This window comes from Cydia pomonella, chromosome 5 (assembly GCF_033807575.1).
Source record: "Cydia pomonella isolate Wapato2018A chromosome 5, ilCydPomo1, whole genome shotgun sequence".
Taxonomy (NCBI): domain Eukaryota; kingdom Metazoa; phylum Arthropoda; class Insecta; order Lepidoptera; family Tortricidae; genus Cydia; species Cydia pomonella.
The window spans coordinates 17,437,514-17,460,433 of NC_084707.1; the positions used below are offsets into that span (position 1 = coordinate 17,437,514).

Genomic DNA, 22,920 nt, shown 5'->3' on the forward strand with positions numbered 1-22,920 from the left:
TAATAATGACATTCACTGAAAACTAGATACCTATATCCTATATAACGTCATGATCAGTTAAGCAGTTTTTGAGTTATCGCAAAAAGTATTCCCTTCTTAGTAAAAAGACTTAAAAAAAGCTGTGAAGGAAACTAGACTCGTACTCCCTATTATTTGTTATGTACAGTAAGCTGTGACCTCCCTTGCAGAGGAACTTGTTTGCAGGTGGCTCACTTAGCTCTGCAGCTTACTGTACATGATACTTACTACTACCCGTTCAAGGCAGCCTATTGTGGCGGAGGAGTAACTACCGAACTATATACATTGAGCATGGCCCGACATGCTCTTAACCGGTTTTGTCGTAGGTACCTACTTAAAAATGGCTATGAGATTTTATCAGTGAAACAAAGAGCTAGTTTACCTACAAAGTTGACCCACTGAATCTAATTACGTCATCAGATATTGTATTGGGTGGATTTGGATGTGGTGCTTAATTCTATACGCAGACTATGAACGTGCGGGCAGAAGCCAATTATTATACTAAAACTCGTGTAGGTATATACCTATTTAAAATTATAAACGACGCGTGCACCTACCACCTAAGTTAAATATGTTATCGATATTTGCCATTACTAGTAGCAATTTTCTTGGGGAACCCGCATTCCGGCGTATAATATTTTCCCAAGAGCCCCAGCATCCCTGATAATTGTAATACGCACAAGGCTGAGATGTTCCACAATTTCCACAGATCTACGCCGCCGAAAGCTTTGTGCGACACTGCCGACATACGACGACATTGTTATAGTGTTTTGTTTACCGCCTGTCGACCCCATTCTTGCTGTAATACCGCTGTCGTTATTTAGACGGCTGGTGAAAGCATTGTGAGATATGTGAGTTCATCGTGATGCTTATGACAAACATAATAGCCGGTTGAGCTGATATAAATTCAAAACTAAAGCTACGAGTACAATATTATACAGAAACACACTCTACTTTTGAATAGAAAAAGGCGTAAATATTAAATTTTCTATACAACTTTTTCTACTGACAAGGTCGCTGTGCCAGAGTGTACTAGTTATAATTTTGGCAGCATCCTGTGCGTCTTATTTGTTTGTTTTTGATAATATCGATATAATCAGTTCAATTTCTCTTTATTCCTAATTTATGAATCTCCCCTGTGCCACACAGATATGTCTCTATTTGACCCAATGGTTGACTGGTAGAGAATACATTTTGGAATTAAGTCCGCCATTTGTACATTTTCTTTGTTTGTGCATTCAAGTTTAAATAATACTGGGTTAAAATAAATGAACGACAGTCAGACAAAAGTAACTCTGCACAGACTTGGTAGCGACAAAGTGTGGAGGTTCCAGCATTAAACGTATAGTGGCACTCCCCCACTTTTTTCAAAGTCGATGTTGATGCAGTGTTCGCTTAAACTTAAACGGTCTCCAGAAGACGATTACAGGCTTTAAGACCTGGGCATTTTAAAAAAGGCATTACTAATTGGCTCTAACAGAGACGTGTAAAGATTTAATTACAATTTAATTTATTTAAAAAAAAAAATCGGTGTCCAATAACGATACTTCTCACTAAAAACATGTTTTATCGACAAAGCTGTATCTTTTGTCAGGGAACAGGTTCAAAAACAAGCTAGTGATGAGGGTAAGTAATGAAAATGTATACTTAGTCTATGTCTATAAGATAAGTAATATTATTTTCCTTTGTTTCAGTAAGCTGGGACTGTTAAGAATTTCCAGCTGCAAGGCCAGCTGGTGCGTAATCACAGGGACTTTTACTTTGTTCCTGCGAGACGCACCCAGTTTATTCACACAAAGAGCTGCACTCGGCAGCCGTGATATGCATGCGCTGGCGCCGCAGCGTCCGCGCAGCGCGCGATAACCGCAGCCTGCCACTGTGCCAAGTCTCCGCTCTCTCACTTCGCTAGCTAACGCACGTGCCCGAAGACGCGTCGCGCGCCCTCGTCCCCGCGAGTGATGCCGATGACGGACTCTTCAAGTTACCAAACACTGGCAGCTTGCAAAACGTAATCCGAAAAAAAAATTGACGTTTGTGCGTCACTGAAATGGCGCATCGAGACGTGTTGATGTAAACAAAAATTGTGTAAAAACAAAACTCTGGAAGTTTAGTGCTGTTAGGAGTGAATAAAATAAATAAAAAAATTGTGCAACATGACGTCGCGATCGAAGGAAAAAGTAGCAGCTGCGTTTAGGAAGCTGTTTCGGTCTCCAGAGAAACTGGACAATGATGGAGCCGGGCCGAGCGGTTCCCCGGCCAGGCGCGGGCTACTGCGGCGACACAGGTACGGTCATTTTCAATTAAATAAACAACGGAATCCATAAATTGGCCGTACGACTCCGCAATCTAGTGATAGTTTAAAAAATCGCTTAGATATAAAAATACCGACAACGTTAGACCCATTTCATATTCTGAGTATTCTAACGTAAACTACAATGACCTAGTTTAAGCTTGTGTGGTCCGTAAAATCCTGAATCATCGACATCAATCAAGCAGTAAATATGCAGCTGTATTGTTTGTATTTTGTAAGCGAGTAAGTAATGCTTCTTGGAAACAGCTTGCACTTGGTGTGATGTGTCCTTTGTTTTGAAGAAAAGGGACATCGCGCATAGCTAAACTGTTATCAACAATAGTTTGGTTGCGAAAGCATCACAACATAAAACGCCCGCACGCTCGTAGTATTATTGATTCAAGTAAACGTATGACACTCGTTAATCTCTTCCCATCATTGTGAATAGGTACTTGTTTAAAGGCAATTCTTCGTCCATTTTGTCAATGCTGTTATTTTTTAGCTCTTTATTTTAAATTAGCGTTTTTTTAGCATTAGAAATAACTGCAAAAACAAGCAAGTGGAGTTTCTCGAAAAATCTTCTGTGGGGTTCTTTCCCCAGAAGCGATCCAAATTAAGTGATCGCACCTACCTGCTCCTATGAGCTATGAGTATCTGCTTATATACCTACATATTTGAGCGCTTAACTTAATGGCTTATCCAAAGGTTTAATACTTATTACTTAATACTTACCTGTTCAATAAGTTTCGTAATTACAGCGCGAATGGTTAACAGTTAATCGTAGTGTGTTATCATAAAAACATGTAGGCAGTCACGTAGGTGTACATGCGTATAATATTAATATTATACCCAGATATTTGCGTACCTACCAAAAGCAGCTAACGATTACCTAATAGGTGCTACCTACTACCTACTACTCCCAATATCTCATAATATCGAGCATGTTATAATAATACAGGCCTATTCAATTCTATTACAATATGAACTGCTTACGAGATATAAATTCGTCAGTAATCTCAATTCATTAGTTGTAATAATTCATCCAATATAATGAATAGTATTTTATGAAAACTTGAAAAGAACTTATTCTAAAACAGAGCTCATTAAGTAAGCAAACACATAATAACGAGAACAAATTTCAGAATCGGTAAATGTCACTTTCTAATCGGATAAAAAGCTTTGCTCTACATTGTAGAGGGATAGAGTTTCTACCAAAGTTACTTTTTCTGAATTAACTTTCCTCTTGGAAAATTAATTCAGAAAAAATATTAACCACATTAACTCTACATATATAATTAAAAATTAAAACCAACTGATTATATTGTTGCTGTCGATAAATGCAGGAAAATTGTGGTCCAATTAAAGTGTAGAGATATATGGCTTGGAAATGGACGATAGACATAACAATATTATGCCACAGTAATGTTTTGAATTAAAAGCTTTACGGTGATTGAACAGTGTAGTAGCCTACCGTGTTTAGTGTTATGTAAGGTGCACGCAGGTGGCGTTTAATCCAAATATACGTCCGATAACGATATCTACATTTTAACTGCTGAATGTTTATGTAAAAGAAACTTAGTATGTAACTACTTCGCTTTGTTGCGACAAAGAATTTCTCAGTTTTATAGGAAAACTCGCCAAAAGCATGGCATGCTGTGTGTAGGATGTCATTCCATAGCCACTATTGTAAAGAAATAAGGTATTCAAACAAAACTTGAATAGCTAAAGGTGTGCTGACCTGATCGGCTTACCTAAAGAAAGACTACAGAGATGGGAAAAATTTATTCGAATGACTAATAACGATTGAGAATAACCATATCTTTCGCGAATGGCGAAAAATTTTTTCGAATGATTATTCATAGTCTATATAGGCAAATAAAAGTTGAGTTAAGTGGTTTCTCTTGCTGGTTGGCTACCTGCGATATATTACCTTGACCTTAAAATACGCTGGAGTTGCTTATTGATGTCAAATCTCAACGTGTACTGCAATATCATTCGTATTATTGATTGGAATAAAATAACAAATAATTCATTTTTTATTTGAAAATGTAAATGAAAGTATTCGCGAATAATCCCATGGCGAATGATTGATTATCCAAATAAATATTTAGATGAAAAATTAGTCGAATAATGCCAAACTCTGATACTTGATAGTATCAGATGTTTGATATGTTTACACTTTTACACCTTACCTCCTTGTATCAAGGCGAAAAATATAAACATATTTGTGTCGTCGACTGTACCTATAGAATACTAACGACCCGCCCCAGCTTCGCACGGGTAGAACCTTAACAAATTATACACCTAAACCTTACTCAAGAATCACTCTTACATTACATAACAACTTAATTGACATATTAGTGATGTGATCAACCAAAAAATAACTCGTCTGTTAAAATTCTAATTCGAACGCTCTAAAACCAAGTGTAACTTTGAAACTTACGTATCATTATAACGATATGCCCCAATAACCTATACAACGTACGGCTATACTGTTGATATTAAGATCAAGGTGATAAGTCGAAACACGCACTTGGCCCGGACATTGATTGGTTAAGGTCAGCTTTAAACTATGCACGTAAGCAAATACTTACCCAGGTACCTTCCTATTAGTAAATAAAACAAGGTACGAGTACCTAAACGCCCTCCTCGGCGCACATTGCTTAATGTAAGCTTAGTTATGTATGAGATAAAATCATTACTTTATTGCCTACATTAAGATAAAAGAGATTAGGACGCATCATGAATTTTAAGCAAGCGCTTGACGAATACTTTGGTCCTTAATTGCTTCGTGTCATTATCGTTTACGATTCTCGGAAGCTCTGAGACAAAGATGATGTTTGCTTATGAAGTAACTTTATGTATGGTTGCTGTTATCAATATTGAGCATTACTTAAGTATTTTTCTCTGCAGTTGAACGGAATCAGAATAATGTTGAAAAATATTGTTTTTTTTTTCGATATAGAGCCCAGTAGAGCTGAACGAGTATAGTACGATTTCTACCGCACGGGCGGAATCGGGTCGCGTCGGAACGCATTTCAAATTTGTACGGCAGCAAGCCGGGCGGCTCCTCGCGGACGTGGTCGGCTCCGGACGGATTCCATCGCACCTGCCAAAGATAATGTATAGGCACATTGAAAATGCGCTCCGACGCGGCCCTAAGCTTTTATCGCTGACGGTACTTTTCTTACCACAGGCATCTAATACTCATCGAGACAATGCTAAAAATACCAAACACAATTCGGTTGCGTTGTTTCATCACAGAGTTCCTATGGCCACCTCCTATCTCCATCATTAGATCAGCTCGATGGTACCATAATAATTCATTGTCACCCGACTCACATATGAATGCTATTTTTCAGCCTAGTCGGAAATCGGGAAGTAGGTCAAAGGCCATGCCAGGATTGCCAGGATAAGCTAAGTGAATCTGCCCCAGCGAGTTATGGCTTGTAATTTTTTTTTTTTTTGATGATCTGGATTTGTTCTGTAGCCAGTATGCAAAATATCAGCTCCCCCCCCCCCCCCCAAATGTTATAGATTTTGGAAAAAAAAGAGCTTTCTTCAATATTTTTTTTGTAGCTAGCCGATTTTGACGTGCGTCACATATATTGTGCATATAGCAAAGGCAATTATACGACATCAATTATAGGACACATTGCCATACAAAAAAATCATAAAAAAACTTTTTTTTTAAGTACTTTTACGTCAACAACACCTCAAAGTTTTTCACCAAAGCTAGCCTCTTTAACAAGCTAGGTATAAAACGAATGTATTTAATTAATTTTATCTGTGGTATAACAGGGTATTTTTTTTATTGAATACATATACATTTTCTTTACCCGCTCGTTAAAACTAATCGATTAAAAACTTTTTTGAGAAATTTGTATGTTTATAATGAACATTCGTCACTTACAAAAATTAAAAAAGAAATTAAAAAGTATTAATTCCATCGAGCGGCTACAGAAAATGTATAGTGATGTATTCAATTTACATTCATTTTGTAGCTTATTAAAGAGGCTAGTTTTGGTAAAAAAACTTGGAGGTGTCGCTGACGTAAACACACATCTTGACATATATGTATATACCTGACGCACGTCAAAATCGGCTAGCTAGAAAAAAAAATTGAAGAAAGATAATTTTTTTTTTTTACCAAAATCTATAATATTTGGGGGGCTGATATTTTGCATACTGGCTACTAATATAAAACCACATCATCAAAAAAAAATTCAAGCCAAAACTTGCTGGGGGCAGATTCACTTAGCTCATCCTGGCATGGCCTTTATCTTACAAGATTTGACACACATTTAAGTAATAGGACAGTTAAGTAAAAGCTTGTAACAAGGGAAGATTTCTGTCGAATATTAAAACGACATATGAAAGCAGTGAATAAGCATGATCTTTTTGTCGATTAATGAGCTTACACTTGTTTGACCTGTCTGTGGAAATTCATTTTTAGGGAACTATAATGGATTTCAACCAGGGCTGTTGAAATGTCGAACTCTGAATATACTACATTTTCAATTTAGCTGCGTACATTACACGGTGCAGCAACAAAGATAAGAAGGCAAAACATTGCGCCATATCACAATGGACCTGCCATTTATCCCCCTATTGTTCAATTACGACACATTGGGACTAATTAATAGTACCTAATGAAAGCGTGAAGGATCGTGACAGCCATGTCACAGCAATCACCGCTAAGCCGGGATGATTGCATGTACTTTACGAGCATGTTGTGTATGCAATGCATGCCTGTGTCGTAGCCAGATCAAAGAAGTGGCTATTTCACAACCAAGCCGGCCAAACGAGGGAAATTCAGTTTCGTTGAAGGATTGGATATAGGGACCTTTTCATCTATATGTTGATTTTTCTTAGTTTTTAAGGTTCCCTGTCGAAAAGGAATAAAGAGAACCCATATAGGATCACTTTGTTGTCCGTCTGTCTGTCAAAACCCTTTATCTCGGTATCACGTAGACTACGTAGAGGTATCGTGTTGAAATGAAATCATATACTATGAAAAAATCAAACTTATAAAACGTTTATTTCAACTTCAACACTCTCAAGGGAATCAAAACTTATAGGGTACTTTCCGTTGACCTAGAACTATGAAATTTGGCAAGTAATATTGTCTTATACTACAAGTACAGGGAAAAACTGAAAACTATATCCTTGTAAAAAATAAAAATAAGTCAAATTTGTATGTACGGAACCATGTGCGTGACCTACTCGCACATGTCCAGTTTTTTTTATAAGTTGATAGCCGCTCTGTGTATTGAAAGGTGTCAGGCGCGATGATTAGATTACAACATGATAATGGCGCTGCACTCGAATGAGCGCAATCGGTGCATTGTGCAAATGTACATTTACAACGGCTTATTATAATGTTCATTATTTCTTAACCTTTAAATGGACACTGGCAACATAGGTATATAGATAGGTACATATTTGCCGTTACAAACAAAACACAATCTTTTCCGGAGTATAGTTGACAATAGTTATGTTTCTTAAGTGAAATACTTACCTATATATATATCACTAGGTCGGTATACCTACGTCAAATATTTTAATGTTAAATCAATGGACTACCTTTTTATTATATCTCATTATTGTACACATCTCTGGTATAGGTAGGTAGACATTAATGCAAGCTTTACTGAGCCATTTTCTCAAAAAGAATACATATGTATTCTATATTCGAATATAACACCAATAAGGGCAATAAGTATCTGTTCCTATCCGAGTCTAATCGCTCTCGTGGCAAATTATCCTCTCTCATTTCCCTTTTCCTCAAAACTTGAACGACAGATGATATTGCCTGTGTGTGTTGTACCTCCCTATTTATACAATACTATAGGTATTGTACGTATGGGTTGCGCGATAAAAAAATGAATGTTAATTTCGATTCGGGAATCCTTATTTCCTCATCCGCATCACTTCGCTACTCCCTAACTTACTCATTTGTGATCTTTCGTATCCGCCAAAGCCTTCACTTACAGGGAAAGGTACCCAACTGTCCGGTTCCGATTTGATTTATATTTATATATGTTATAGAGTAGTCTAAAATAACAAACACGTTTTTTTTTTTGCCCAAATTCAACCTATTAGGAGAAATTGTCCTCCAAAGTAGGTACAAAAAAATTACAAAATCTTCTAACTCACTTAGAAAGTGATGCTCAAGCAACTCGCTAGTCAATGGCTGGTTTGAGTATATGTTTGAGAGCAGGAAAAAATAATGAGCACATGTTTTGTTATACAGGCTGAAACTCATTTTTTCCTAAAAAAAATCGACATTCGAAGTTTTATAATATCTTATCGCTAAAGATACACATAAAGACGGGTGTTTTTTTTTTTTAAACTTGACTTTAAGCAGATGTAACAAAACACGTGCGCATTATTGTTTCCTTCTCTCAAACATATACTCAAACCAGCCATTAACTAGCAAGTTCTTGAGCATCACTTTCTATAGGAGTTAGAAGGTTTAGTAATTTTTTAATACTTTGGAGGACAGTTTCTCCCAATAGGTTGAGTTTGGGCAGCTAAAAAAAAATACGTGTCCGTTACTTTAGACTACTCTATAACATATATAAATATAAATCAAATCGGAACCGGACAGTTGGGTACCTTACTTTGTTAGTTCAATAATTTTAACTGTAACTGATTCCCCGCGATACAGACGTAGCCTAGTCAGGGGTCTCCCTGACATATTCTGTTATGTGTTTTATTGATAATAAAATGTATTCTTCTTATTATTCTTATCCCATTATGTAAATTTTTTTTTTTTGGTACTTAAGTAATTAGGTAATTAATTCGGAGTACCTACTACACATCAATCAAGATTCTTGCCTACTTACTAAATTTAAAATGTAAAATATAATATCTTCCTAAAAACAATTAGTGAAATTAGATTACATGGCCACAAATACGCGAATTGCTATTATTTTTTACTTTAACTACCTACCTATATTCAAACCCATCAAGCGTCAAATGGCATATCCAATAAACGCACTAACAATAAACGACGGAGGTACCTTTTTTGCTATTTATAACTCATCTAAGTGCGGTATATAATGAAATCATCGTTATAGGAACCGGATCCACTAATTGACAATAATCGATGTAGACAGCGGTCGAGACGAGAACGTCGAGAACGTGACCCGAGTGCATACGAGCATCAGTTACCGCAAAACCTGTGGCCCCGATTTACTGAAACGAAGACAAGTCATAATTAAATACAGCCCAGGAACTACATCCCGACAAAAAAAAATCCCAAAAAAGTATGTCATCATTTCTGGAATAGGGTAAATCATTTCTGGAAATCTGGACCAACCTACTTCAAATTTCATATCTTGTCAAACGATATCCGCGAAAAATGCCTGTAACAGACGGACAGAGAAACACACGGATGAGTTTCTAAAATACTCCATTTGTACTTATACATTTTGGTGCGAGGCACAAAAATGGACTAATAATAAATAAGTTGTTACGTACTTACTTATGATTAAATACAAGTAACGCTTCTCTACTCGAGTCGCCGGTCCGCTGATGGGGTGGCGTGCTTTGACTGCTACATTCCTGGTATCGTATTCTAATTGTTTACAAACCACACGCAAGCCAGCGATCAGTGGAACCAGTATAAGTACTTTTTCAGACTCCTTATGGTGGCTACGGATCTAGGAGTGATAGTTACGCTAGTTCACCAGAGAGATCTTATTACTATCCGCGCCCGGTGAACAGTGGCAATGCACGGTTGTTATAATTCCACTTTCACTGACACGTGACCGTTTCCCTCTTATTGGTGCTGGAACTGCCCCGGTAGAATTTCAGTATGTGTGAATTGCAATTTCCTATATGGGCAACTAAATGATCGAATGCTTACCTACCTAATATTTTTAGACAGTTTGTTGTGTGTGATCAAGTGTAATTTCATTTTCTTTAAATCTCTGGGTTTGCGAAAGGTTTTGTCACTTACAAAATTGCTTACCTAACTGTTTTTATATACTAGACAAGCGTGATTGAATCATAACGTGGATTACGGAAATAACAAAACGTTTCTCCTGTGAAAAATACGCATTCTAGTAAAACATCAGTTCTATCTAAGTACATATTTCTAAGTAGCCTTTTGGAATTATCTATTTGTCATATATGACATTACACACTGCATTGAACCCTGTACCACGGTACCAAAATTTACAAAACTGAACTCTTATGGGATCACTATAAGCTTGACTGGCCTTTTGCTTCTCTTATAATAGGAACGTGTCTATGAATCTTAAATAGCAAAGCAGTCAACTGTCATCTTTCTGCTCATCTGCAATTAATGCAATCTGCATGTTGCTATTTATAGACTGCTTAAGCATTCGCATAAATAGCTAAGTACTATAAGTAGGCAGTGAAACGGGCTAGCATTATGTGATCATATAGCCCTACCTGGCCTATCGGGTTTGGTTAACGAGAGAGCTAGAATAGAAACTGATCTCTCCAGTGGATTTATCTAGCGTAGCGTTCTAAAATTATAATCTATCGGCAGAGTATGATCCGATCCGATCCGAGAACACCTGGAATCCAAAAGTTTACCTAAAGCTCTGTTGAAATATCTAACATCTCGCAATAGGATGAGACTATAAATACGCGACTCTGCGTTTAACAAGCAGGTATAACTATGTTTTTAGAGGGATTTGAAAATCGTGCTCTAGTGCTGTCGTGTCTAGTGTGTATCGTGTAATCGTGCTGTTGGATTAGTAAATTGTGTCACAAGAGAGCAAAATTACGTATTTACGGCGAGGGCGTACATTGAATGCTGAACGAAGCGTACGATTCTAAAATAAAATGCCGAGCGTAGTGAGGGATTCAAGTGTTAACGCCCAATGTGGAAATAATTTTGCTACCATGTGACTGTGACACATACTGCTTTTCACATCACCTATGAGGATATCATTTTTATGTTCAGGTTCATGTCCATGTTTATTTTCATTATCATTATGGAAAAAAATAGTGTCCCAGAACAGAAAAGTGGCACATTGATCCCTCCTAGCCGGGAAAAAAAGTCCCACTTTGATCCCTCTTAGAGGGGAAGAAAAAGCCCTTTTTCGAATAGGTGACAGACGTGAATTATACAGGATGTTTTTTTTAATAACCTGCAATATATTACGAAGTAAATATATGTGTAGGTCATACTGAGCAACTTTTACAACCCGAATAGCGAAAAAAAATTTGACTCTCCCATAGAGAATATCAACATCAGCATCAGACCAGCCAAAATGTATGAAACAGCCAATTTTGTTTCGTGATTTCGGGGTTGGTCCTATAAGTGTTCAGTATGACGTATAACGAACAGCAAAAAACATCATGTATAACGAGATATGTATAAGAAGGAAAGCACTATAGCTCATTTGTTTTCCTAGTCCGAGACTATAAATAAAACTCTCTGATACGTATGTATTTCCGCACCATAGGTCAGTGAACTGATCGCGTTGTTTCGGACAGTCCAGTCTCAATTAAAGCAATTAGCAAAAGCGGAGGTTATTAAATAACCTCTACGTACGTCTAAATTTTAGACGCCATTCGGCTCACGTGTCTTCCGCCTTCCGGCGACTCATCGTCCAGTCGATAAATCTCTCACGGCAATCAAGGATTCTCGGAATTCCGCAATCTGTATAAAAATATAAGCTCCCACGTGTTTCCGTGAAATCAGATCGCTCATAATTTAGGTAAAACTTAGCTAAGGAAGGATGCAACTATATACTATATAAAGCACTACATATAGAACGACGTATGGCGTTAAACGAAACTCAGGCATGAGGATTCGATATGGAAGATACATAAATCCTTTTTTTAAATAATAACAATCAACTTTATTTGACAACCTGTCTGGCCTAGTTGGTTGACCCTGCCTATGAAGCCGATGGTCCCGAGTTCAAATCCTGGTAAGGGCATTTATTAGTGTGATGAGCACGAATATTTGTTCCTTAGTCATGGGTGTTTTCTATGTATTTAAGCACTTATAGATATTTATATATTATATTTATCGTTGTTTAAGTAAGTAGTCACAACACAAGCCTTATTAAGCTTACTGTGGGACTTAGTCAATTTGTGTGTAACAGTGTATTAATGTTCTTATCTTATTTATTTATTTAACTTACTCCTAATGTATTTATCTATAGCAGATCAATCAAAAGTAAAAGGGCAGACATTATTGAAGTAATAGCTCGTTCGACACCATGAAATCTAGCTTCGGAATATATGTAACCGGAATCCGTTCTATTGTATTTATTGTAAAACACATTATAGATACTATTTTTCTAAGCAGGTTAATACATATTATGGTGCATAATGGTCAACGAACCATTCGTAAATCCTATTGTAACAAAATATTTCAGATCTAAGTACGAATTGTCAGCTACATGTGTTGTGTCCGTGCTATAAAAAGCAAAAGACTGTATAAGATCCGCATCTTAATTTATAACCGAGCATTTGCGACCTTAACCATATTTGAGACTGGTGCAGGACCGACAACATTCCTTCCCAACGAGTCATGAAAGGTATTTCGACTCTACCTGCGTTTAAAGTGTAGCGTACATGCTCGGAAGCGGATACCATATGGAATTCCCATTATATTTAGCAAAGCGCTCCGTTCTGATTTATCCAGTGTTTATACAGCATCAGAATTATTTAAAAATAATGTCTTATTTACTTACGCGTTGAACAAGGTATAACTTCAATCTAGGTACCTATGATTACGATTCGATATTCACACAGGTACTTACGAGACTAGCACTACCCGCTACAGGTTTCAACTATCTCACGTCTCTAATATCTACTGCCTTTCTGCCTAAGTAATATCAGAAACAAATTACTCCAGAGGTGCCAGACAAAAGGAATTGAATAGTAATTGTACATATACCTGTACCTGGCTGGACAGATAAGAAAATGGCACACTGCCAATGGTTACGAGAGTTACTATGTAGTTATATTATTACTACATTATTGGCAAGAGTATGAGCACGTTTAGCAAAATAACAGACCAATAACTGCCAACTTACGTACATGGTTAGGTATGTCTATTTAAGGTAGAATCTACCTATACCTAAATACTTAGTTACTAAAACCGTAGAAATGTTAAGTTGGTTTGAGATGTTAATGACAGATTTAGTGTAGGTGCCTGTGAATTGCACAAACCTAGAAGATAATTCGTACCTATTCTAGAAATCATCCCCTAAAATTGCAACAATACTGCGATTAACGAATCCTGCCTATTGGGCAATGTGGCGAGCAAAAACAAGTACTAGATAAGACGATTAAAATTTCTCGGTCATTTACCCCCAACGTAAAGCGCAGACCTTATGGAAGTTATGGAGTACCAACGATTAAGGTGACCCTATCAATTACGGAAGCATTAGTTGATCATCATCAAAGAAAAAGATCTATAATAAATTGAAAATTATTGAATAAGAAAGAAATTAATAAAACCACCTTACTCATACAGAAAAACTTCGCCGAGATGAGACTGGTGTAAGAAATTTAAATTTAAGTTTTTTTTTTCTTTTCCACTCTGTTATTGTGGGATATTTATTTTTTAAGTTAATCCGCATTCAATGAAGCGCACAAGCAATAAACTGCCCCAAGAAGGCGCGTGGCAGACAGAGGCCGCTCGTCTTGAAATCCATACGAAACGGTACAACTCCTGATTCAGCAGTTGGGTAATGTTGCGACAACTGTAACGTCCTGCCAATGACCCACTGATACGACTTGTAGGTACCAGAGACATCAAAAGGTTAGGACTGGTATTCTTTGTAAAAAAAAAAACGTTCTCATTAGGCGGGTCCACACAGAGCGAGCGAGCGAGCACGTATGTGCGAGGTAATTTCCTCGCGTTCCAAACGGCCAGTGTAGACGTGCCTCGGCCGAGGCGGCGCGCGCGTTTTCCTCGCCTGAGCGCGCCGCCTCGGCCGAGGCACGTCTACACTGACCGGTTTGTGCGCGAGAACATTGCCGCGCGCGTATGCTCGCTCTGTGTGGACCCGTCTATTCAGTAACGCCATCTATAACCAATAATAAGTATACGACTTTGTAGTTTGTACAGTGACTACCAGTCTTTATTATTAATTAGTTTATGTACGTACCTACAGCGGCATGCATGTATAAATAATGCGGGTTATTGCACTTTTAGAAGTAAATATGTCTGCGCAAAACACAACTCGGGCATAGCCTTATCGCCAGGCGAAACTGGACCGACGACGACCAATTAAAACGAATGACACAATATACGGAAACTGGGGAGTCATTGCAAGTGCTTGCCGAGCATGGGCGAGATGAAAACTTCGGCGAACCAGTATAAGAACCATCAGCTCTGAGAAATTCAGATCCAGTGGCAAGAATTTTAAATAAAATCAAATCATATCTTATTCTGAACATGAAGTCAAAGAAATCTGACAATTTCAACATTATTATTGGCGATCCCTCTACGATCATAGATAAGGATTTGAAATTATATGAGCCAATAGTAAGTAGAATTAAGCTCTCATTCACTTCATTCCTTTTACCTATTTTCTACCTATTCTATCTGTCATATGTGTTTGACAGATGTATCTGTCAGACAAATCTGTCAATGTATGGGGGGAATTAGATAGGTATTACTGGTGTGTTCGTCAGACAGATCAGTAGGTCTAAGATGGTCGGCTCTTATAATTTGTCACCATTGGCTGTCACGTTCTAACAAATATGTAAGTGCGAGAGTGACAGGCATAGTGACAGGTGATAAAAATGGAACCGTGCTGCCACCGCTGGGCCAAACACATTTAGAAAAAGGTCACTTCTGTGGACCATACTACTCTGATAGGTACATAGATATCCCGTTTTTCTTATTTGAGTCTCAAGTACTGAAAAAGTGTATCCCGCCTGTAAAGGTGCCGCGCAAAAATTAGCCTTAGGTTCCCTTAAATTTGCGATATCTACAGGAAAGACACATCTCGTACATATCTCGAGGTCTCGCTACACTGGTCCCCTCAAAAATGTATCTTGCCCGCGCAACTATTGGTAATACACTAAAGAGCTGCTCTTTGCTCCGAGCAACAAGTTAGTGGCAGATATCGTAGCCATTTCCATATGCATCCACTTAAAGGAATCGCTAGTAATTGCAGATTCACGAGGACGAATCATTATAACCACTATTAATGACACTGTAAAATTATACTCGTTGCTTTATAAGGGAGTGACATATTATAATTAAGTACCGACGAGTAGCTACACTACACACTCGAACACAAAGTTAGTATAATAACACATAAGGTTATACTAAATTATAGCTATACCTACTTTTGGTTACTTAACAAGCTGCTTTGTTACCTACACATTCATTATTTGAAAGTTTACATTGGACAGAGTCCGGGAAAGGGTCTAGCAAGCTAAGCTAAGAAGATTGGCCCCCGCAAGGGATTTGGTTGTAATTTGAGGTGCAGTAGTGGCAGGTCCTAAGTACACTGTATGCGTAATATCAGCCTTCGATCTTCTTTTGTTTCAGATTTATCCACGAAAATGTCAAAAAATCAAAGTAATTTTTAAACTGTTATTACAGCTAAACCAAGCAAGCGAGAGCAACCAAACAAATTCAGAATTAAAGAGCATAAAATGGGGTTCATAATACATATTTTTACAGACATTCATTTCCTTGAACTTGGATGAAAAAAATAATGTAATTTTTTTCTGCTCCATTTTTTTGCCACTTCTCGCGGAGACACAACTATCAAAAAAATTACTTGATAAGCGACAATTGTTAACTACGTGTCCATTTAAAAACATTTTGAAAAATCATGGTGCGTCATGTCAAAAAAAAAACAATTACGAAGATATGTTTACTATATCATATTATATCAATAGAGTAGTACCTACTACCTAGTGGCAAATGTGTCTGTAGTATAACTTCCTCTTTCCTTCATTATGAAATAATTAAAGGACACATTTTCTAGCTATTTCTTATGCAATTTTAATAATGTCTGAAAGAAGGTGTAAATGTTGTAATATATGTTTACGCAAAACAAATGGAACTAAAAAAATTATAAAGAACGCTGCAAAAATTGATTGCTTTAGGTATTATTTAATTTTTTTTAATTTATGCAAATAAGAAACGGTACATAAAAGTATTGGATGTAAAGTCATTGACAAAAACATTTTTTATTACCATTCCATATTAACAAATAACTCGGTACAGCAAACAGAACAATACAATTCTTCCATTTTTACAGTCATACTCTTCATCGTCCCAAGTATAACTAAATTCGATTCTACAATATTCACATTTTCTCTTACGGGCAATATTTTCGTCCGTAAGAGAAATGTCAACGTCTGGTAAGGATTTCAGAAAGAGCTCCTTAGACACACTGGTATGTGGGGCCCAAATATTTTCGACTTTATGTTCGTAATTGTTTTTTTTTTTTAATATGACGCACCATGATTTATCAAAATGTTTTTAAATGGATACGTAGTTAACAAATGTGGCTTATCACGTAATTTTTTTGATAGTTGTGTCTCCGCGAAAAGTGGGAAAAAAATGGAGCAGAAAAAAATTACATTATTTTTTTCATCCAAGTTCAAGGAAATGAATGTCTGTAAAAATATGCATTATGAACCCCATTTTATGCTCCTTAATTCTGAATTTATTTGGTTGCTCTCGCTTGCTCGGTTTAGCTGCAATAACAGTTTAAAAATTACCTTGATTTTTTGACATTTTCGTGGATAAGTCTGAAACAAAAGAAGATCGAAGGCTGATATTACGCATACAGTGTTCTTAGGACCTGCCACTACTGCACCTCAAATTACAACCAAATCCCTTGCGGGGGCCAATCTTCTTAGCTTAGCTTGCTAGACCCTTTCTATCCAGACGGGTTAACGCTCCTTGGTTGCTTTGACATCCTCCATCTGGCACGTGGCACATTGCCAATATTAACTTATCTAACTCAAAATCAGGCATGAGTCGATTAAAAAAAGATAATCTACTTAAAAGCACTTGTCAAAATTTCCCAACCCTTCTATTATTAAAATCTTGAGAAATGTTACGGACCACGAGCCGCTTAATCAAAACATATTTTTTTCTACATTTGCAGAGACGGTGTGAGTCCAGCAGAAGCGGCCAGCCACCCCGGCAGTCCGTCGCCTGCCGCCCTCAGCAAGAAAGGCGGAGGCGCGAGCGACGTGCGCGAGCGCGCCGCGGCCGCAGCCGCTGTGCGCACGCGACGCCTCATGAAGGAACTCAAAGAAATACAGCGGTTACAGGAAAGCCGCTCTGATCCTTTGTTTACGGTAAGAGAACATCAATGACTGAGTTTTCCGTGCGCTGTTAACACGTAAATTTTAATCTTACGTTGAACCTTTAAACATTCACAACGCATCCTCAAATTGTAAACAATGTTAGACGCCACACTGCTACCACCGCAAGGGGCGCCAGCGCGTTTGACGACCCAACGCAGGTTTATAAAGTAGTTTGAATTCCTTGAACTCCTTTAAGAAAGTGCGATTGCAGGAATCCCTGAGTCATTGTTTACGACGTAGCCAAAAATTACGATCACACCTTAATTTACAGATAGCATGACCGGAACTGCAAATAATTTAAGGAAACAAAAGGCGTTACCTAATTATCTATGTATTTATTCTTCTTGCCTACTGGTTTAATCATAACCTCTTCGGTATATTACACAGCAAAGGTTAGGTACTACGGGCAGTTATTAATCAGCTGTTAAAGCTTGGATTACATGTTCTTGTTTGGGTATAAATTGATATACCTATAGGCGTGAGGTACAAAATAAATTAAATAAATAAATAAATAAATATTATAGGACATTATTACACAAATTGACTAAGTCCCACAGTAAGCTCAATAAGGCTTGTGTTGAGGGTACTTAGACAACGATATATATAATATATACAAATACTTAAATACATAGAAAACACCCATGACTCAGGAACAAATATCCATGCTCATCACACGGATAAATGCCCTTACCAGGATTTGAACCCGGAACCATCGGCTTCGTAGACAGGGTCACTACCCACTAGGCCAGACCGGTCGTCAAATTATCGATAGATATCTATTTTATCTTGTACCTAATAATGTTTGTTATTGTTATTATCATTCATTTTATAAGTAATCACCTAACACGTACTTACCTAACATGACAATGTAAAGGTAAAGAAACAATACCAAATTAATAATGCGGATTAGAACCTTAAGAACCAAAATATTAATTCTAAAGCGTATATATTCATAAGAAATAGAAACATGCCTAACACATCATCATCTCAAGATAAACCATCGACATTGATCAGATTGATAAAAAAAGAAACAAGTCTATTCAAAGTAAAGAAAGCTGATGTCACTCCCACAACGGACACAAATCTAATCACCTGAATTACATTGTATTGTTCTTCGTTAAACCGTAAACGGAGACTTGCTAAAGAAGTAGGTATACCTACACGTAAGGTGCATGCGCTGAAAAAACATAACCCTCCTCAGTTGGGTAAAAATATAGATCCTAAACCCTCCTGTTACAGGTGGAGCTAGTAAACGACAACCTGTTCGAGTGGCACGTGCGGCTGCACCAGATCGACCCCGAGAGCGAGCTGGCGGCCGACCTGCGCGAGCTGCACATTCCCAACATCCTACTGCACCTGGTCTTCCCGGAGAACTTCCCCTTCGCGCCGCCTTTCATGCGGGTCATCGAGCCCAGGATAGAAAAGGGATTTGTAATGGAAGGTGAGACATGCATACCTGTGTAGAAATTATTACCTCAGCGCGGAATTTAAGCAAACATCAAATTTCTGATGGTACCAAGTTTCAGGACTCCATCGACAAAATACTTTTATTGTAACTCTCTATACGTGATAACATTTAATCTTGATAAAGGTAACGATAATGTGATCTGCTTCTTCGCAAGACACGATCGATAAAGTTAGGTACATGGGTCTTCGAGGAGAACGGGTATTCGACCGGGTTGAAGTTCTGAAATAGCAATCATGCTTCAAAAACGCTGCGTCGCAATACATGTTTAGAAAATAATCCTAATATCTAGTAAATGTTGTGGGAATAGATACGTTGGACCGAGGCGCCGAGGGTTCGAGTATATTTAGGTGATCGTTAAGGTGGGAGTTTAGGCTCGGATGAAGATATATAAGAGACCTATATAATTTTGTTACAGGCGGTGCAATCTGCATGGAACTCCTGACGCCGCGCGGCTGGGCGTCAGCCTACACAGTGGAGGCCGTGGTGATGCAGTTCGCGGCGTCGGTGGTGAAGGGGCAGGGGCGCGTGGCGCGCGCGCCGCCGCGGCCCTCACGCGAGTTCTCGCGCCGCCGCGCCGAGGAGGCCTTCCGCTCGCTCGTCAAGACTCATGACAAATACGGATGGGTCACGCCGGCGCTGTCCGACGGTTGAACGCTATGTACGGCAAGTATACTGCGTAGGTAATAATGGCTAGGCGCAGATACCGACTTAATGCATGCTGTGGCCGTTCCCAGCGTCGGTGATTAGCTGTGGTGGCGTGCGCGTCAAGTAACAAGCCCCACGATTAGGCTCGGTAACAGCGGCACCGTCAAACGCTAGAAATACGCCATTTAATTTGAATGTAATTATTTATACTCAGGTAGGTACCTAATCCAATTTGATGTCGATGAAACTACGAACATATGCTGAAATTGATTGGTCGTAGTAGCTTTACAAATTTATACCTATGCAGGTGCTAAGCTAATAATTTTGCTGACTACATCGGTATAGGTACATACAGAGCTCTTATATCATCACAATAACCGTTTTCAAAATTGGAACCACAAGAACTCAATGCGATTCCAGTTATTTATACCTAGACTAGATTTCAACTTAAGCTAATAAACTTTGCGTTTGTGAAGTCAAGCGTTAACGCTCATAACGAAACGGTTTCGTTGAAACTACAGCCAAAAACTCACGACAGTACTCATTCAATGACAGGCGTATTGCAACGGCTGCTAACATTGACCCAGATCAAATCAAAATAGCCGGGCACCCGCGAACCTAATAGCATTCATTTATCAATTCAGACTATCAACAATATCAACACCGGCTGCAATTGGTACAAGTAGATATCTGTTAGACTTGTAACTAAGAAACTATTTCGTAACCTTTCAGCAGTAAACTTTATGACGAAACTGATCCGAAATTATTTGAGTCGTGAATAAGTTATGTTAGTCGATATAGCTCAGAGTTAACAGGGTTTTAATGGCACTGGGTGGGATAGAATGCTCGTAAAACCGTTAGAAACTGGAGCAAAAAGATTCCTTAGTGTGAGTTTGAGTAGAACCTGAAGAATTTGCGTGAGAGACTACTCTGTTAAACTGTACTGATGATCTCCTGGGAGAGAAGCACACACCTGATCGTTGCAATTATGATGATATTTTGAGTTGTATGATGAGCAAGACTAATTTTACTCTTTTGTTTTCAGGTCCAATTTCCAGCTGACTACAGACAGCCGAAATGCAGATTAGATCTCTATTAGTTAATTAATCGGATATAATTTTAAAAGTATTCTCATAACTTAGTGCAATTTTTAATAAAGCTGTGTCGTTAGATGACTGTATATCCCCTTAGACAAGTTCCCGTGTCGAAGCGAATACAATGATTGATCAGTGTTTTCATGCTTCAATTAATGTAATTAAGTATTATCCTTGTAGTTAGGTTACGATAAATATATTGTGAGCGGTGCAATGTCTTGTTCAAAATTGCTAAAAAAGCGGTCAAGATTTTACTTTTAGGTAGGTATAGGTACCAAGCCAAATGGAAGGGCCTTAAGACACTTTTCGTACCTACCATCAGAAATTGGTGACATTGAAATTAATGAATCAACATTTGACTGGTGTGATAACTCTTAAAACTCCGTTAGCAGCTTAATTAGAACATATCTGTATCTGGCATAGTCTTAATTAGTCTACCTATATATTTTATTAACTTTATGAAATCGCAGAGGGTGACTAACCTAATAAATAACTGAAAGTCGATTTTTATGATTAGAAGATCACATTTGGATCACCTACGCTACGGAGTCCTATCAAAACTATACAGTGAAACAATTTGATATTTTACATAATCGTTAACTTCTTTAGGTCAATAGTTCACCTGTATCTCCATGAACTACGTCAAATCCTTGTAAGTACCTGGCTATTTTAAGAATTTTGCATGTGCGTATCGCTCAAAAATACTTTTGTATATTAAGCTAGAGCTAGCTGCTAGACCAACATACTTTTTACTGTGTGTTTTGTAAATTTGAAAAATGTGCCAAACTATGACTGTACATATAAATAATACTGGCGTCTGCATACATTTTAAATCCAGAGAACTCTTACAGCACGCCTGATACTTTCATACTACCTAATAGTAATTATAATTATAAATGGAATTTTCACTTCTTATTGTGTCTTAGAAAAACAATTCTAGTTCGATGTCTAGCTGTCTGTCCTAGATATAAATTAAAAGTTAAAAACATCAAGAAACTCAAAATTATAATGTTATATTATTTGATTGGTCAGTCAAGCAAAGCAGTATAACGTTTTAAAGGAAATGTTTCCGTCCCAACGTCATTTAAACACTTGAAATTGTAGATAATATTAGTATTACTATTTAAAATCCATTCCAGCAGAAAAAAGGAAGAATTGAGCACTTGCGTGAATAATTTGTTATATTTATATCAAACAACATACCTACCTGTATTGAAAGAAACAAAGTAATATGCGTATTTATTTTGATTGAGGTGATTCAATTGAATGTGCGTCCAAATAGAATGTTGACGTGTTTTTTCCTAGTGTACATTATAGAGATATTGTAACCCATTATCCTACATATATTAATTTCCAAAAAATTGCATAACTCAAATTTAAGAAACGTACGATACTGGCATTACTTGCTATAATAAAAATGACTGAAGAAACCTATTTTTCAGAACTTAACACCAAAGAAAAAAGATGATTTTTAAGCACAATGAGAATAATAATATATACTCCTTGAATTTTTTAATAAAGTCGTATGTATTTATAAACCTACGCTTTGAATAGTATGAATAAATTTACATGTGTATTGTAGTTATTATTTAATTTTATGAGTGGTCAAGTGCTCAAATTAGTAGATATTTTGGAAAAAAAAACTTGAAACGAAAGGCTTGTGGTAACTTAAAATGTTATTATTAAATTAGATTCAAATACGCATAAATGTATGCAATTTAGAAAATATTTCTTGATGTTGTTGATTTGTTCTGTAAACCAAAGATGTTTATTTTTATGTAATATTCCAATGCAGTGCAAAATGTGTATTTATACCTGGATTATATGTACAATGTTATATGGGTGTAATAAATTACATGCTCAATATATGCCTTGCTTATTCCTGATCTAACTTACCTACTACCCTGTTATTCATAGTAACGACCAAAACAAGATAATTGGCCAAGATCAAGTCTAACTTGCAAATAATTATTATGCCTTTAGATGTGTTAACCTGGTGTTAACCCATTCAGCGCTAATCAGGACACGTTGTCGATTTGCCTCTACGAAGCGCCAATTACATCCACCCTTCCCGATATGAGGCCCGAAATCAGTCCCGATTTCGG

The 22,920-nt window shown here is 37.4% G+C and overlaps 1 protein-coding gene across 2 annotated transcripts in view; it reads left to right on the forward strand.

Moving 5' to 3' along the window:
* Window positions 1-22,679, forward strand: part of LOC133517880 (ubiquitin-conjugating enzyme E2Q-like protein 1) — a 59,347-nt gene extending 36,668 nt beyond the window's left edge. Inside the window, exons 2-6 of one of the 2 annotated variants that reach the window (XM_061851347.1) lie at window positions 1,713-2,302; window positions 17,404-17,599; window positions 18,848-19,049; window positions 19,492-19,734; window positions 20,767-22,679. In XM_061851347.1, coding sequence (XP_061707331.1) covers window positions 2,172-2,302; window positions 17,404-17,599; window positions 18,848-19,049; window positions 19,492-19,727 — 765 coding nt within the window. In that variant the 5' untranslated portion in view covers window positions 1,713-2,171 and the 3' untranslated portion in view covers window positions 19,728-19,734; window positions 20,767-22,679. The remainder of the gene's footprint in view (window positions 1-1,712; window positions 2,303-17,403; window positions 17,600-18,847; window positions 19,050-19,491; window positions 19,735-20,766) is intronic. The other variant, XM_061851346.1, reaches the window with a different exon arrangement.
* Window positions 22,680-22,920: the final 241 nt, after the last annotated feature.